Source organism: Volvox carteri (genome assembly GCF_000143455.1).
Source record: "Volvox carteri f. nagariensis unplaced genomic scaffold VOLCAscaffold_14, whole genome shotgun sequence".
Taxonomy (NCBI): domain Eukaryota; kingdom Viridiplantae; phylum Chlorophyta; class Chlorophyceae; order Chlamydomonadales; family Volvocaceae; genus Volvox; species Volvox carteri.
In genome coordinates this window covers 506,373-523,118 of record NW_003307557.1, presented here as the reverse complement: position 1 = coordinate 523,118, position 16,746 = coordinate 506,373, and the positions used below count along the sequence as shown (strand labels likewise).

Below are 16,746 nucleotides of genomic sequence, written 5' to 3'. Positions count from 1 at the left end.
GATCATGATGATGATGATGATGATGATGATGATGATGATGATGATGATGATGATGATGATGATGATGATGATGATGATGATGATGATGATGATGATGATGATGATGATGATGACTGATGATGATGACGATGATGATGATGATGATGATGTTACCCGGGAAGGAGGCCACATCGCGGGTGGGTGGGTGGGTGGGGACGGTGGAGACTGCCAGCATGCTCGTCCAGGGTGGGTGGCCACCACCATAGGTTGGAAAGCCCCTCTGTGTAACCCATATATACACCCCCCCTACTTCGCACACAATCACATCCCGTTCCATCTCCATATTACCCCCCTGTCCCTGTGTGTTATATATCTATGTTTCGCAAATCAAGGTTTCGGCCTTTTCAGCCACCTCACATAACTCCAGAACCGGCAAGAGTCCTTAACCCCAAGTCCTTATCTCTTACATCATTGGGGCCCGCACCCCACCTGGTCTGCGTTTGCGTTGGTTGTCCCCTCCCCCACCCCTCCCCTGCCCCGCCCCTCCCCCACCCCGCCCCACCTTGATGGTTTCCACCAGCGCACTCCCCGCCGTGGTGGGGGGGTTGCGGCTCTCCTGGGGCACCAGCTGCCGGGTGCGCGAGACCACCGAGGGGAGGGCCAGGATGTCGTCCATGGAGGGCCGCTTGTCGGGGTTGGGGTCGAGACACTCCCGCACCAGCTGCTGCAGGTCCCGGGAGTAGCTGCCGGGCACGGGCGGGTAGGCGCCGCGGAGCACCTTGTAGCGCAGCTCGCTCATGGAACGGGCCTCGAAGGGCACCGTCAGCGCGGCCAGCTCGTACAGCAGGCAGCCAACTGCCCACGTGTCCGAGGTGTACGAGTACGGCCGGCTTTTCCAGATTTCGGGCCCCATGTAGTGCGGCCTGGGGATGGATGTGAGGGTGGTGGCAGTGGACGGGGAGGAATGGATGAGTGGTGCAAGTGCGTGACAGGGAGGTGGAGCATCAGGCAGTACAGAACCGTTGATGGTGGTGGTGGTGGTGGCGGTGGTGGTGAGGCGGTCTGGGAAAACTCGCCATCCCGCCAGTCTTCCCCACCTCCACCCACCCGCACCAACACCCATGCACACCCCCAGCCACACACAGAACCACTCACGTGCCGATCTGGGTCTTGGCCGCTGCCGTCTTCGTGAGCAGCTTCGCAATGCCCAGGTCCCCGATCTTGACGACTCCGTTTTCAAACACCATGATGTTCCCGGGCTTGATGTCCCGGTGCAGGATCTTCATCTTGTGCAGCGCCTGCAGCCCCATCACCACCTGGATGAAGTAGCGCCAAATGACGTCCTCCGGCAGGGGCCGCCGCATCTGCTGCTGCTTTCTGGGGCGGGGGCGAAGGGCGGGTCCACGCCCGGAGAGGGAGGAAAGGGAGGGAGAGGGGACAGCCAGCGGGGTTGAGAGGTGGGGATGACAGAATGATACATGCATGTTGGTGGGGTGTGGGCAAGGGGCCGGCTTTGGCGCCCCCTGGGCACCTAGCGCTGGGAAGAACCCTTAGGGCTTCTACGTCATCCCGCCCCTCTCTAGGCCCCTCCCGATTTCGTTAATACCCCACCCCACCCCTCTCCACCCCTCTCCCTGCCCATACCTCCCTTCCTCTCTCTCCCGCCACTCTCAACACTATTCGGCAATCCTTGTCTTAAGGTTTGTAGGTTTGTAGGTTTTCCACCTACCCTCCTCCCTCGCTCCTTTCACTTCTGTCAGCCCTCCCCCAGCTGCCCTCCCTTGACTCATGCACTCCCATCCCAGTAGTGGCCCGTATGGCTTACTTGATGACCTTGGCCAGGTCGCCATCCGCCGCGTACTCCATGATGATGCACAGCCGGTTGCCGTCCAGAAACGCCTCATTGTAGGAGATGACGTTAGGGTGCGACACGGAGGCAAGCAGGCGGATCTCGTTGATCGAGTCCTCCCGCTCCGCCTGACTCATGGATCGCACGTCCATCTCCTTCAGTGCGTATGTCTGTCCGTCAGCCAAACGTTGAACCAGGAAGCTGAGAGGCCAGACAGACAGATAGACAGACACACAGACATAGGGGTACGCAAGCGTGGAGGCGGCAAGAGGGAGAAGAGGCGAGGGGAGGGGGTTCAGAGGTGGTGGGAGCTGACAGCAACAGCCTGGGGAGGGGTTTGAGGGGAGGCGCATGATGGTAGCGGGTGTTTTGGATGTCTTGGATGTCAGGCAAGGCGGTGAGGAGGCGCGGATGTAGATAATTGCGGAAAGGTGCTGGTCGAGAGGGCCCACGTGACTGGTGGCTCCGGACATGCACGGCTGCTGCTAGGCGGCAGTGGAGAACAACTGGAGGGGAGCGCTGAGGGACACCGGGCCGCCGGGTGCTGTCACGGTGGCCTCCCCGATCGCTGTCTGTCAGCAGTGCGAGGACGCGCCCTCTCCTCCACGTCGTCCACACCCTTCCGCATCCCCCCAACCCCCCAAACTCGGGTCCCGGCTCGTTTTCCCCACCCTGTCTGGTCCTGGGGACCCCAGCCACCTTTCCTCCATACTTCACCGTGAGCAGTGAGCAGGACGATACACGCACGGCCCCAAACCTCGTGCAACCCGCCAGTGCTGTAAGGTCCAGCAAACCCGCAGCTACTACTACTACTACTGGGCGGTGCTGTGTGGACGTCTCTTGGCTCGTCACGGCGCATCAGGAGGGGCGCTCTCACCCCTCCGGGCCCTGATGCTGGCTGAGTGGGCCGCGCCCTCCCGTCCTTACTTGACCCCCCACCCACCCACCCACCCGCCTAGGGGGGCACAGCTGCCTGGGGCCTCTAAACACCCTAATGCCAATTAGTGCAGCTCCTGCTGTGGTGGTTGCTGTGGTGGTTGCTGTGGTGGTTGCTGTGGTGGTTGCTGTGGTGGTTGCTGTGGTGGTTGCTACTGCCGCGTCTGATGCTGAGTGAGAGGAAAGGCTCTGGCCGCCCCTAAGTGGGACCTAATGGAGGCTGCACCCAGGGGACAGGGTGGAGCAGGCATACCGCTATGTATGCCCAAGGCCATGAGGACAGGCCCCACCCACACCACCCACACTACCGCCAGCACCACCACCACGCCCGACTCCCTTCCCTTTCCTTCCCTGCCCGGTCCCGCTCCAACAATCCCCCCATGGACATTGCCACCATCGGGTGGCCTCCCTTGCTCATTAACGGCAGCTGCTGCGACTCAGGTCCACAACGCGAAGAATGGAACATCGGAACGGCCACACGCTTCAACTTACACGGAGCCATAGCTGCCTTTTCCCACGAATTTGAGGACCTTGAACTGCCGGTCTTTTTGCGCAGCTGCCATTTCCGAGCAATCGGGTCTAGGCGGTGGGGTGTGAAGGTCTTTTCGTCGCTATCAAGCAAAAGATTGCCGAAGGGCTGGCGAGCCGACTTCGTTCGCTGGTCGTCCACAGCGCTGTCCGGGTGGTGCCGGTGGGGTTTCGGTTGGGAAATGGCTTGGTGGGAATACAACGACAGGAAATGCTGCTGCTGCTCCTGTGAATTACTGGTCTGGGGTTGAGAAGTCCAGTGAGAAGGGCAGAGCGTCGTCCGTTCCCTAGCTACTCGCGGTACGTAGGGCTAGTGGAGCTGCCACCTGCCTGGAATGGGTTGCAGCGTCGCAGGCAAATAAGCTCAAATGTGCTTGTGTAAAACAGGGATGGCAAATCGTGGGTTCAGCGACATAGCGACGCGGCAGTAGATGCGTCCGGGCAGGAATGGCGCCAGAAGCGCACCCGAAGTTACCATAAAAGAGGTAGAGACAGAAGGAAAATATCATAATCCGTAGTAAAATGCACAAAGCATATGCTAAACTCGAGAGTGCGCTACCAGTGAACTCTGCAGTGTCAGTTACGGAGGTCACCCGAGCACAGCGTCTCGCAATACGCAAATGGCCTGGTTGTTCCCTTTCAGCTGGCCCTATGTTAAGTGGGTTGCAGGCTTATAACTTGTTTCTGTTCATTACTTACGCGTGTATGCAGCCCCCACAGGTGAAGCCAAACGCTGTAATGCTTAAGCGGTGTATCAGATGCCCGCTTCCTAAGACGTAGTGGGTCAGCACCGTAGCTCTCTTTCCAGATTTATCGACGACATGGCTCAGTGTATAAGGCTCGTCAACACACTGGCCAAGGAACCAAGAATGATTACTATTACTGTGATTTGTTATTCTCATCGGGTAGGAGCTCACTAATCCTAGAGGCCGGTATTAGCCGTGAGGGTTGAGGACGGACCACACCGTACGGCGAAAGGACGACGGGCAAATGGTGCCATTTGTGAACTGGCGCTGTTACTAATGATTGATAATCCTATAATTGCCTGCGGACTACGCTTATAGCGCTTCCAAAGTGTCCGTGATCGTTACTGACGTATCGCATACGCGCAATACAAATTCCTGTATGCTTCGTACCTAAGCCGCAGTCATATCCTGCCAAATAAGCGGATGCGTGTTTCAGTCTCCTTGATAGCTCTACACAGTTAGCCCCTTGGGGATCTTCCCCCGGATGGGGAGGCGTAGTCAGAGCCGAAGCCGTAGCCGAGACAGGCGCCACTCTAGCAGAGATCAAAGGTCTTATCGGAGCAGAAGTCGGGACCGGCGTGAAAGGTTGCGCGATCGGGACCGGCGCCCAAGCCGCAGCAGGGACCGGCGCGATAGGGATCGGTAAGCTCAGACGCCATCGCATAGCAATGCCCAATACGTGGCCTCCGTCCACGTTTTTTGTGCATGTCTTTCTCCTGCCGTACACAAAGCCCAGCGGCCAGGGAGGTCTTCCCCCGTAAACCTTTGGCACGTCAGGCAACATGATTCACTCCCTTCCTTAACATGGAATCTTGAGCAGCTTTTCCGTCTCATTTTTCCCCAACCTCGTACTAAGGCGACGGAGCGGGTCACGTTCTGCAAGCCGGGACCGCAGCCGGCGCTCTCGTTCCCGAGACCGCAGCACTCGCGAGCGGGATAGAGATAGAAATCTTGACAGAGACCGAGATCGGCCCCGAGACAGAGACCGGGATCGGGATAGGGACAGTGAGCGTGAGCGGGATAGGGCACGGAGCGCACGGGATGGGGAGCTGAGCGGCAGTGGTCAAGCTGCGCAGACCTCTTCGGCATCACAGCCGCTACCACCACCACCACCACTACAGCAGCAGCAGCAGCAGGGCGGGGGCGCCGAAGCAGACAGGCTTGCTCGGCTTGCGGCCTGGAAAGCACGTCAGGCAGCAGTAACAGATGCAACTAACGCAACGACGGCCCAAGCTGCCGTCCCAGCAGCACCGGTTGACGCACCCACAGTTGCTTCAGACCCACCTGCTGCGCCTGAAACCAAGGTATGGATGCCCTGGGAGGACCCCGCGGCCCTTGCGGCCGAAGGTGCTGCACCGTCGACGGACGGCGGCAGCGGTGGCGGCGGCACCACCGCTGCTGCTCCTGTCACATCAGTCCCCGCGGCCCGCTCAGCGGCTGGGCTAGGTGGCGACGACGAGGACGAGGACGACCCGGCGGCGGCGGTGGCTGCCGCGCAGGCTCGCGAAGCCGCCATTCGAGAGCGCATGCGTCATGATCCCAACTACGTGCCACCCAATGTGGCGGCCAAACGTGCCAAGGACATGGCGGATGACCTCGCCCGCCAGCTTGCTGACGGTGACGAAGAGGACCCCCTGGAGGCCTTCATGGCGGCAGCAGTGATGCCGGAGGTGAAGCAGCTGCAGGCAGAGGAGGAGGCGCGGCGGCAGGAGCAGCGACGCAAGCTGGCGGAGCAGCTGGCGGCTGGGAAAGGTGGGTGTGAGGTTTGTTATTGAAGGAGCGAGGTAGTGAGCGACGAGATAGGGAAGACATTCGGGTGCTGGTCGGCGTCAGGGTCTGAGTTGAGCGCTCAGAAGACGCGGCGGTTGGGGATGTGGTACTGCGCCTGTCGCGGGCTTCCGGACAGAGTAGGAGGTCCACCTGCTTTAAAGTTGACCTTATGAAAAGGTGGCAATTGGCTGTGGACGAATGGATGGCGGGTCAGGCTGAATCACGGTGCAAACCTGCTCAACCAAGCACTCCAAACAATTGGATGTCCATTGCTATATGCCAGCTTGGCGGAGGCACAGACGTCTGTCATGCGAAAGGGCAGGAGGGTACGACGGCTTGCCGGAATCCCTTGAAGGAAATACTGTTGGGGGTTGTACGGGGACCCCAACGCCGGCCTAGGTCGTCTGTAGTCCGTAGTCGTGGCTATCTGCGCAGGGGCATGAATGGCGAGGTGGGGTCTTCCTGTACGCTGCGCTTTACAGTTGGCGCCTCACATTCGTCCCCCGGGCGATCCCGATTAGCCAACTGAGGCCCGTGTGCTAGTGTGTTACTACCGGCCTGCACAGCAGCCCCCTGGGTGGCACAAACAGGTGTCTTTACATGGTGCGCAATCCCATCCTACCCGCACCCGCTCCCGCCCCCGGCCGCAGCTCCTCCGCCCCTGAAGGTTCTGGAGGAGTCGGACGACGACGACCCGGACGCCAACCCCGACATGGAGCTTCAGATTCCTGCCAACAAGGTCAAACTGATGATTGGGCCCGGGGGCGAGAAGATTAAGGAGATCCAGAAGAAATCCAAGTGCCGCATTCAGGTAGCTGCTGTGGTCGGTGTCCCGGGGAAGTTGTCGTCGGGCTATCCGGGGTATCTGGGAGGGGGGTCAGGCTCAGAGTGGAGGCGGTGTGGCGCTGCAGCGCCTCGTGCGCTGAGGTACTCGGTTGTGGGTATACTAGAGGGCGCCTGCAGGTGGACAATGGGCCCATTAGATTCTTTGCAGGTTGGCGGGGAGCGACGGCCGCATTTTGACGGTTGTCCGAAAATTAGTTAACTTCGTGCGGAAAGGCCGAGCGGTATTCGGGCGGGCTGCAGCGGGCGGAATAACCCGGGGCAACGGAGGAGAATGTCCCTTTGAGGCTCATTTTGAGGGGTCCACAGAGGCGTGTTGGCAGCTGTGGAGAGGCCTGGGGGGTTGCCTTTCTTCTAGGCACCTTCCGTTGTGGGTTGGTTTCATGCAATCGCGCCTTGCCATTCTGCTGGCTTTGACCACAGTGCTACCTTGTCGGGTCTGTACCATAGGTCAAGAAGGACGAGAAGGAGCTCAATCGGGGTTTCGGAGCTGGCTTTAAGCTGGACGTGGAAGACCTAATGCAGATGGGTAGGTGGCGGCTGCATGAAGGTGGGGCCTGGACGTTTTAGGCCTAGGGAAGAGCAAGCAGATCTTAGGTGACGGGTCAGGGCATTGCCGACCGCAACCTTTTCGATGGCATCCTATTGTGTACATGTTTCGCACTTGTGGCAAATTTTGGTTCAGGCAGGTGGGCAGGTGACGCGCGATGTCTGGCTAGCATTTGCCTGCCGGCCTTAAGAAGGGATATTTGGGTTTATCTGTCGGCCTACATGTTGGGAAATCTCTTTTACTTGTTGCAGGTGAGAAGAAGCTGGCCACCATCATGCTATTTGGTGACCAGAAGGCAGTGGAGATGGCTGAGCGCATGATCATGGAGGCCATAGAAAACAAAGAGCAGAAGCAAAAGAACCGGCAGAAAGAGTACGAACGTAAGCGCGAGGCCAAGCGACGGGAGCGTATGCTCTACCACCTGCGGCATGCCAAGGTGGGTGGCGACCTTGCTTGGATTTGGTGACGACGTCGGGTTTAGGCCGCACGCTTGCGCCCTCAATCCCAATCGGGTGTCAGGGTTCTAGCATTCGTTGCCCCCACATGTGCAAGTCATTTGCTTTCCGCGGTCAGCGTAATCCTCACGACTTCCCACAAGGAAGGCGTCGCGATTGTGCCAATCTGAGAATTTCAGGCTATGACATGGCAGCGTGCGTTGTGCGACGCCGCCGGGCTCAGCAGGTGGGCAGTAGCCCGGTTTGTTCCGTTTCACCTTTTGTATGCGATAACTTTTGGCAACCACTGTCCACTTTCATCGTTCCTCGGCCGGCAGGACTACGAGCTGCTTGAGCTCCCGCTGGGTGCCTCCAAATTGGACGTCAAGAAGGCTTATCGCCGGCTGGCCATGCAGTGGCACCCCGACAAGCACCCTAACAACCAAGAGGAGGCTAAGGCCAAGTTCCAGGAGATACAGAAGGCGTACGACAGCTTGATGAGCACCAGCGAGGACGACATCATTGAGCAGTTGGCGGATAAGGCCGAGGGAGCCGCGTGAGGTGGTGGTGGGGTAATAACCGGGTCGCGACATGCAGGCTCTTTATCTAAGGATTGACCCGTGCAAATCATTCCATTCACACCGGACTCCGTACCTCGTGGATGTGCATACTAATTCCGGAGCTTATTGCAGCTTGAATTTTTTTGAAACATTTTGATGGTCTATGCGCCACATTTGTTTAACGATGCGTGCACTCCTCCAAGAGCGCGACACACGCTTGTGGGCCCAGTGTGCCGTTTGTGTCCGCGGACGCTAGCCAACAGTTGAACATCATCCCTGGCAAACCTCATGCCGTGGCCACCCTACCGCATACCATACTGTCTGCAAGAGGAACGAAATGCTGGTTTATATATTTGCAGCTTAAGCGGGCTCACGCAAATCAAATGGTCAGCGGGATTTCCCCTGTGTCCCCTATACGAGGCCCTTAAAAGCTGCAAACCATTCAACAAATAATGGCTTTGGGAAGCCAGACGGCTTCAGATACCTATCACATATTAAATCCTTTCGTGTAATCGTAATTTGACCTCGTTCGTACACGAAACGTGCACTCCTGCAGATGGGAAAAACTGGGGCCCCACAGGCCTCGTATCATAGCAAGAAACACTGCCAACGGCATCACAACTGAGTCTTTATGTAACCGCAGCAAACACGCCCAGCATACATCAGTCCGTGATGGCAAACACCAATGGCGCGCACGTAAACAAGCTGGAAATGCCTAAACAGCTACTACTTGGGCACTGACAACAATCGGCGTAGGGTATTTCGTTTGGTGAAGTAAGATGTGACCGCTAATGGGGCTTGGGTTTGTGACCATCCACGTAGAAGTTCCGTGACGCGGCCGGAATGCGAACCCGTGCGCCGTCCAAGCTTTTGGTAACAATTACTTGGCAACCCAAGCGGGAGCTGCACGGCAAGCCGGAGAAATGAGGGGGAAACGGGGTGTGGGTGTCAACACGGGGAAACGAGTGTGTCGTGCCGGACCTTTCTGCAAGAACGGAGTGCATTTTAGCATGGCGGAAAATATAGCAGGACGGAAAATATGTGAGCAGGGAAATCTATCCAATCTAGGAGAAGCATGGCGCCAGCGTTCCCCAATAAAGCACGAACCGCGTGTTGTACAGGGCCATGTTGAGGGGTGATGGGCACCGAACTGCTGTCCCAAGGCTTGGCTCGTTTTTAGCTGTTTTTGGCTCTTCTTAGCACCTGCAGCTGGGAAACCCCCTCAAAACTACGTTGCCCGTCCTCTCTCACTGAACCCGGATTTTGCTCACGTGTCTGTGAGGCCGAAAGCGAGGTCTAGCATATCCAACTCGTCCTCAGTGGCTTCCGGCACCTTCTTGTAGAAGTCCTCGTCCTTTGTAAATGGGACGACAGCGTTTTTTCCACACCACTAATGCAAAGGTCATGATACGGCACGGCCGCACGTGGACGGCGTCTGGTTGCCATGCCGCACGCAATCCATGCAGACGTGAAGGCAGCAGACTTCTAGTTTGGCACGCAAAGGTCCTTCTCAGTGTAACCACGTATGTGCCGGACATGTGCACAGGTGCGGGCACTTACCTCGAAGATTAAGTGGCACGTGGAACATGCTAGGGAGCCCTCACAGGCACCTGGAAGCGGGAAATTACACAAGAGGCGTGTCAGTTGCTCGCCCGCCTGACATCACAGGCTGCTGGACCGGTCAACTAAGCCCAAGCTGGTTCACCCCACCGGTCTATCATCAACGGCCTCACACGACATCACACAGCCGTTCCGCACCTTCCAGGTCAATTTCGTTGTCATGTGCCACCTCCAACAAGTTTTTGCCAAGTGGAGCAGCAACTGTGTGTTCCTTGCCTTCTTTGTCGACGTATGTTATTTGGACCCTGAACATTCGCCTTTTCCTGGGTTTGCCATCGGGAACTATCTTTTGCAGGCAGCAGTCTCCGGCGCAAACTTACGTTTCTTGATCTTCAGCAGGGGAATCAGATTGATGTAAAGTGGCATTTCTCGTATGAAACAGGGATGTCCTCAGGGTAAAGGTGGGCGATGCGAAGCCTTTACTGCACGCGCTGGCTGCAAGTCCACGGGCCCGCAAGATATCAGCACAAAGGCGAAGCATGTTTTACAAAATTTGGTTCGAAGGGTGCCTCTGAGATGGATTTGGGGTCGACTGGGAACAATTTTTATGCAACTATCTACCCGATACCACAATGCCTGCTAGCAAAAATACATGATTCTTGACGGCTTATGTGTAAGCGCCAAACTGCAGGGTCCCACGTGCTGGAAGGCCGCATCAGCAAATCACCTAAGCATAGGACCTGGCCCCGCATTTGCAGCTCGCGATTTGTCACCTTTGCGCTTGTCGTGTTATTTTTAGCTATGCAAACCTGACGTTTCGCAACAACTCTTGTTGCTTTATTTGAAAGAAAAGTTTTTTGACTCATACACAACAGCTCCCGCAAGAAGAGCTTTATAAGGGGCCCTGTCATTGTTTTGCTTCTAGTGCAGTGCAATTTGTTACAATGAGTTACACCGTTCATAGGCCATCAATCCTACATCGTCGGCAGCGCACAGAACCTAGTCGCGCAAATGAGGAGTCTTTGGAGGCACAATATCAGAGGGAGCAGGCACTGCTGAAGGCTAAGCAAGAGCGACAGCAAGAAACACATCAGCGTCTCCTTCGGTCCTTGAACCCGCAGGTAGAGTCCTGGCGTGTGCATCTGAGAGCAAGCCACATCTTCGGCAGTCCTGCAGGGACATTGCATTACAACCTGCTCGCGTATGCAGCCCGGGGATAAAGCGGCTGTCTGGGAGGAGCTGGTTGCGAGCAACGCAACCCTTGCAAGCAGGTAGGTAGGAGTAACTAGGCGGTCCGCGGCAGGTGATGAGGGCACTACATCCAACACCGTATATTTACGCCGAATCCCACCAGGAGCCCGAAGCTTCCGGAGCAGGAGGTCTCGGCAGTCCAGGTACCAGCTAGCAACGGGTTGCCGGATGGGGCGAGACCGTGGCACCATTCTATGGCAACCCAACATTACTCTCTGGCGGAGGAGGAGGCCGCTCGGCGTCGTTTTGCAGCTGAAGTGGCTGCAGGCGAGTGCTTTTCCCCAGACAGCACTTGCCCGCCTGAGATCCATATATGCCACCTACCACGAAATTCACGCCACAGCCCACCTTCAATGAAGTGCCCATTCTCAAGTCTTGTGGGGGATAGTGGGTTTCTTGATTAGTGCGTCTCAGTGTGATGCATGGCGCCTGCATCCTTGCCACAGAAAACCAGCGGCTGGCCAGGGAGAGGGAGATGCTGAAGTTGTTGGAGGAGAATGCCAGGCGTCAGCCCGTCATACAGGTAACGCTTTGAGGAAAGCTCGAAGATGTGTCTTTGTGTACGGTGTTTCTAGAAAAATGTTTGCCTGATCAAACCCTGCGCGAAAAAGTTGCAGACTTCTTTCCAGCGCGGCTTCAGACACTATTGTCATAACCAGCATTGGTCCTGAATCGATGCGTGGTGTTGCTCTCACAGGACTCCTGGTACAGCCGTGGAGACACGCACCGCCCGTCCCAGCCTCTGTTCAGCAGCGGTGGCGCATCCATTGCTGCGTCCATTCCACCAACACCAATTATGATGTCACACCGGCCATCATCCGTGTGCCCTTGGGCACCCACCGACGCGCAGGTGAGACTACACATAGCACATGTTCTGTAGATAGTCAACGCCTCGCAGTCATTTTTATTACGATGCCTGCTGGTTAAACCTTCATTACAGGCTGTGGTCCGAGAGCAGCCGTCGCAGTGGCAGCCAAAGGCGTCTGATAAACAGTACCCGTGGACATGGCAGTAACTCCTTACTTCGGCTGTACTCGGCGCCTTATGGTGTAAACAACACAATTCCACCTGACTTCAACACAACGTTGACGCGCCATGGTGACACATGAACATGAACCAAATGGCGTCACTGTCATCTCATCGTGGTGAAGCACCGTACCCTTCTCAGTCTCCATAGAGGCAGTCACATCCCGGTCGTGTCTGCCAATGCACGACACCCTGACCAGATGCCCAGTCATGGCACGAATATGAGTTAGTTTGTCCATCCCGCGACGGTCGGGTAGTAGTTATCAGCTAGTTGTTGGCTTTGGTGGAGCCCAGATGCTTACTGCGCCATAGCCCTCTTTCTCGTCTCCTGCGAAGGCAAGCACTGGTGCAGATGGGCACCAGGCCACCGTTTCACAGTAGCTCTTCAAGTTCAGCGTACTGGCGACATCACCTGTGGGAAGCCAACCACACGTAACAACACATGTATGTAACATCTAGCATGGGGAATGCCGAGCGACGGCATGCGATACAGAGAAAAAGCAATGTACCATGGTACGTTATCGTATCCAGATTGGCAACCCAGATTGCCAACGGCGTTGAGGCTTACGTAGCGCCATGCATATTGCAGCATGTCGGTTAAAACCGTGTGCAAAGTCGCACGCACCTGTCAGCGTGCTCACGATGTCGATGGTCCCATACCCGTCTTCACTGCAATATGCCAGCCAGTTGTTGTTATGGCTGAAGCTCAACGTCCGGACCGACTGGTCGGGCCTGCTGTAAGTGCGCAGGCAAGTCATCTCCTCCATATGCCAGAGACTGACGAGCGCGTCAGAACCCCCAGATGCCAGGTACCTGTGAGCAGCGTGCGAATAACGTTAGGTGTAACAGGACGCGATTTCCCAGCCTCTTTGATCCGGCAGATTCCACTGCATGCTGGTGGTGGTGGGTGCTGAACCCCAAAGTTACTGAGTCCGCAGAAGTTGGCACACATGGGTAGGGCACCGAAAGCATCAGGGGGGTTAGGGACTCGTAGGGACTCCCAAGCTGGCTTCACACTATCACATATATTGCACGGAACGGCTATGTTCAGCACAGGGGCTCCCGATCTCTCTGTCTGGTGATTGTTCCTCGAAAACGTTCTTCCCTGCTCAGCTTATAAAGGATCCAAACCTGGCAACATATCACAGCAGCTCTCACTTGTAGTCACGCGAATACGCCAGGCACGTTGTATGACTGGCATGGGAGTTGAGACGCCAGATGGGACTGTCCAACTTGGCTAGGGGCGCAATGCGCACGGTGCCATCGTCAAGCGCCATTGTAAGGAGGTTTTGTGTGGGACCCCAGCGCACCTCGGACAACTGCAATAGTGTTTGTTAAAAGGGCGCTGCAGGTTTCCTTAACCGACAGGTAAAGCAATGCGACTTAATGGCATGCGGCTTAACAGGATTCAAAAAAAAAGTAGTTCCCTGGGCGCTTGACGCTGAATTGCCATTGCTTTAACATCACCAGGGCTTCAGGTGCCATCCGCAAGACATTATTGGTGGAACGGCCACGCACCTTCGTATGTCCAGAAAGCCCCCACTGCCGCGACCTCCGCATTTTGCGCGTGTCCACAAACACGACCTCGTCGTTTGAGCACGTAATGACCACCGATAAGCCGTCCAGTGACCACGACAACACCAAGTTCTTCTCGTTCCCGAGCTGCACAGCGGCTGTCTGCTTGTTCGTCCTTGCGTCATGAAACCTGCACGGGAATACCGGCAGCCTCAAGTCCACAGCCCGTGGGCGTGTCTGCGGCCCTATTTGCCCGTCCGTGGGCGCCTAACGTTTGTTTGTTACAGTGTACCCGTGCGCTACTCGTGATTCCACCGCGTCTCCAAAGCGACTCGGGTTGGAACCGCCCGACTGCCGCTTTCGTTAGACGTCCTGTAATAACCCGACAAGGCCTCGCACACCGTATGTTGGTGTCATTCTTGCTGTTTGAGCAGCTAGCCAGCACGTCGGGGTGGTCCGGCCGCCACTCCAGGCTGCTTATGGCATCATTATGCGAGTTGTACTCGGCGTCTGAACGTTCCGGTTTAGCCACAGGCCCGTAGTGCTCCACAGTCCACACGCGTATCATACGATCGCCTGAGCCTGGAGACCAATCAACACATAATGAGGAACGGGAAGCAGCGACGGCTTAGGAATGTGCCAGCGGGAAAAGGGGGATCTACCCGGGGAATGGTGCAGTCGTCTCCTCGCAGGAAATACCATACCTGGACATCTTTGTGATGATGATCCTGGGGACCCTCGGGTAACCCACGATATCCATCTACGCCCGTGTTGCTGGTCGGGGGGGACATGGCCGCCCTCCCCTTTACCCGTCCGCCCACCCGTCATTCCCATTCTCGCGTCACCAGCCGGTCCGAAGCTAAGCCTCAAAGCCCCAACCCCTAACCCAATACCCACCGCTTGCAAGCCGTCGTCCATCGCAGTTCCATGCAACCGTGTTGACCTAAAACAAGGCAGAGGGAATAGTGGGATTAACGGAGGCAAGGCGGATTCCGTGCATCGCAGAGTCAACTTCCCTGTGCACCCTGGCCACCACCACTGACCTTCTTCCTGTGTCCACTCAAATCGCGCAATCCGTAACCTTCAAAGGCCGGGTTTTGCGTATGTATTGTGGCACCACGCTCCCTGTCTTGAAGACGACCGTAGTCTGCCATATCAAATTATTTGTCAGGCAAATGCATCAAGCAAGACAGATCCAGTCAAGCGATGCCACCGTCGACGGCTACAACAAGGATAGTTATCAATCAGCAAGACCCCTATTAGACATCAAGACCGTTATTAGTTTTTATGGGATCTAATTCACTTCGCTTCAATATAATCAAGTCCCGTTGTTGCGGTCTCTTTGAAGTATCAATACTGATTCACTCGGCTTTTCGTCACCGTATTATGAGTAAGCTTTGTCAGTCTCGCCACTTGAAGGTGCTCGCCACTTGAAGGTGCTCGCCATGTGATTGAGAACCAAATACATGTGTACGGCATACCTAAAAATGCGTCAGCTTGGTTGGTGGCCCTGAAACCAGCAATTAAGCCCCAAGAGATGAAGACTGGTATACCAAAACATTCAACCTTACGTCCTCCATCTGGGAGTTTGGATCGCAGACTACTTCGTAGCACCTTTCCGGCCCGCGTTCACGCGACTGTTTCACCAGCGACCGTCGCCATGCCAGCTATATCCAATGAGTTTGGTCTTGTGGCTGGCGTTGTTGCAGCTTCGTGGATGGTGTAAGTCTGTGTGACGTGTATCGAAGTACCCAAAGCCGACTGATGACGCTGACATGAAATTGCCCGCTCGTGGTGCTCAGGCATCATGGCTACATGGCTGTGAAAGTGATGCAAGCAAGGAAAAAGTGAGGCAGATTGTAAGCTGTGGTCTGGATCGTACGGGATCACAGTGAGGTTATTTACCGCTTCGGTATTGCATGTGAACTACAGGTATAACGTTACATACCCAGCGCTGTATGCAACGTCGGAGAATTGCGCGAACGCAGAGTAAGTACGCCTTGACGCGTATATGTATGTCCGGACGTGTAGCGATAACTGTTTGTTTCCCGCACCTCGCAGCAACCTTGTAGCACTGTCAGCACCTTTGCCTTGTAAATTGTAACTACTTGAATCGTCTCTCTCTTTCAGGCACCGTAAGGCGTTCAATTGCGTTCAGCGCGGCCACCAGAATTCTCTGGAGAACCAGCCCATTTTCTTGGCTTTGCTTGTCACTGCGGGCCTTAAGGTAACTAATAAGCTCAGAGGGGTATCGTATGGGGGGTGAACTAAGGGAGACGAGGGAGTGTCCCAGACGAGACATGGGTCGTATGCTGACGGTACCTTCTTCCCGACTCGCAGCACCCAATCACTGCTGCTGCGGCCGGAGTCATCTACTTGGTGGGACGCGTTATGTACATGCAGGTAGGGCTTTCGCAAGGGAGAAGCCAGGGTATTCGCGTTATCATACCCAGCACTTTTGTTATTACCGGTAAAACGATGGTGGTAGAGTTGTGAAATGCGGCCACAAGCCACCGCTGCTGTTGTACCAACACGTAGGCAGTGCGGAGCATTCGGTCGCTGCCGTTGTTTGTGTGATTGGCATCACCATGTGTCTGGGTGAACGGATCAGGTGGGGTCCTGTGCAAGCAGGACCAGCCGAACCCAGTAGCCCCCGTGGGCATGGCAAGTGTAGACTATATGATGGTCGTGACGCTGGGGCGTCGACAGCAATGGTAACCAGCACTTAGGTAACCAACACACACGCACACGCACGCACAGACGACGGTTAGTGACCATCGCTAGCACTGCACCCGACACAGTAAATACTTCAGTGACGACGAAGCCTGACACCCTAACACTATACATTGTCTCGACTGCGCCGTAGGGTTACTCCACTGGCGACCCGGATAAGCGTATGCGTGGCAGTCTGCTTTACGCGGGTCTGTTCACACTAATCGGTATTGTGTGCAAGTGGGGAGTACAGAGTGCGCTGGCACTGCTGCCAAAGTAATGTGCCAGTTTTTCGGTGCATTGCTGTTGGCATGTGTCGAAGCAAGTGCTAATTAGTTGGATAAACATATTGGATTATTTTGGGCTGCTGGATGTTGTGACAACGAGGATGCCGGGTCAGTAGTGGAACATGCGTTGGTGTGGAGCCAGCGATGAAGGTTGATGGTTGTGTTAAAAGCTAGAATGTATCTAACTAACTAACTTACCA

The 16,746-nt window shown here is 55.9% G+C and overlaps 4 protein-coding genes and 1 pseudogene across 5 annotated transcripts; 2 read left to right on the top strand and 3 right to left on the bottom strand.

Moving 5' to 3' along the window:
• Positions 1-442: 442 nt before the first annotated feature.
• On the bottom strand, positions 443-3,327 carry cnk2 (NimA-related protein kinase 2; the record flags this gene model as incomplete). Its single annotated transcript, XM_002949321.1, has 4 exons — positions 443-902; positions 1,135-1,356; positions 1,805-2,029; positions 3,257-3,327. The coding sequence occupies 4 exons, from the start codon at positions 3,325-3,327 to the stop codon at positions 443-445; spliced, it is 978 nt and encodes a 325-aa protein (XP_002949367.1).
• A 3,681-nt stretch (positions 3,328-7,008) lies between these two features.
• Positions 7,009-10,068, bottom strand: VOLCADRAFT_80638 (uncharacterized protein; the record flags this gene model as incomplete). Its single annotated transcript, XM_002949320.1, has 6 exons — positions 7,009-7,030; positions 7,513-7,591; positions 7,864-9,098; positions 9,467-9,549; positions 9,756-9,805; positions 9,954-10,068. The coding sequence occupies 4 exons, from the start codon at positions 10,066-10,068 to the stop codon at positions 8,984-8,986; spliced, it is 363 nt and encodes a 120-aa protein (XP_002949366.1). The 3' UTR covers positions 7,009-7,030; positions 7,513-7,591; positions 7,864-8,983.
• hsp40A lies at positions 8,373-8,603 on the top strand (annotated as a pseudogene; the record flags this gene model as incomplete). Its single annotated transcript has 1 exon — positions 8,373-8,603. A coding segment is annotated over one exon (231 nt), but the record flags the coding sequence as incomplete, so codon positions are not given.
• Positions 10,069-10,981: 913 nt separating the features above from the next.
• On the bottom strand, positions 10,982-14,490 carry VOLCADRAFT_74197 (uncharacterized protein). Its single transcript, XM_002949319.1, has 11 exons — positions 14,445-14,490; positions 13,949-14,129; positions 13,551-13,737; positions 13,191-13,351; positions 12,658-12,845; positions 12,358-12,444; positions 12,115-12,267; positions 11,864-11,940; positions 11,521-11,684; positions 11,376-11,437; positions 10,982-11,287 (listed from the first exon to the last, which is right to left on the bottom strand). Exons 2-8 carry the CDS (start codon positions 14,113-14,115, stop codon positions 11,930-11,932), a joined length of 954 nt encoding a protein of 317 aa, XP_002949365.1. The 5' UTR covers positions 14,116-14,129; positions 14,445-14,490; the 3' UTR covers positions 10,982-11,287; positions 11,376-11,437; positions 11,521-11,684; positions 11,864-11,929.
• Positions 14,491-15,207: 717 nt separating this feature from the next.
• On the top strand, positions 15,208-16,539 carry VOLCADRAFT_89757 (uncharacterized protein; the record flags this gene model as incomplete). Its single annotated transcript, XM_002949437.1, has 5 exons — positions 15,208-15,269; positions 15,350-15,394; positions 15,678-15,774; positions 15,888-15,950; positions 16,414-16,539. The coding sequence occupies 5 exons, from the start codon at positions 15,208-15,210 to the stop codon at positions 16,537-16,539; spliced, it is 393 nt and encodes a 130-aa protein (XP_002949483.1).
• Positions 16,540-16,746: the final 207 nt, after the last annotated feature.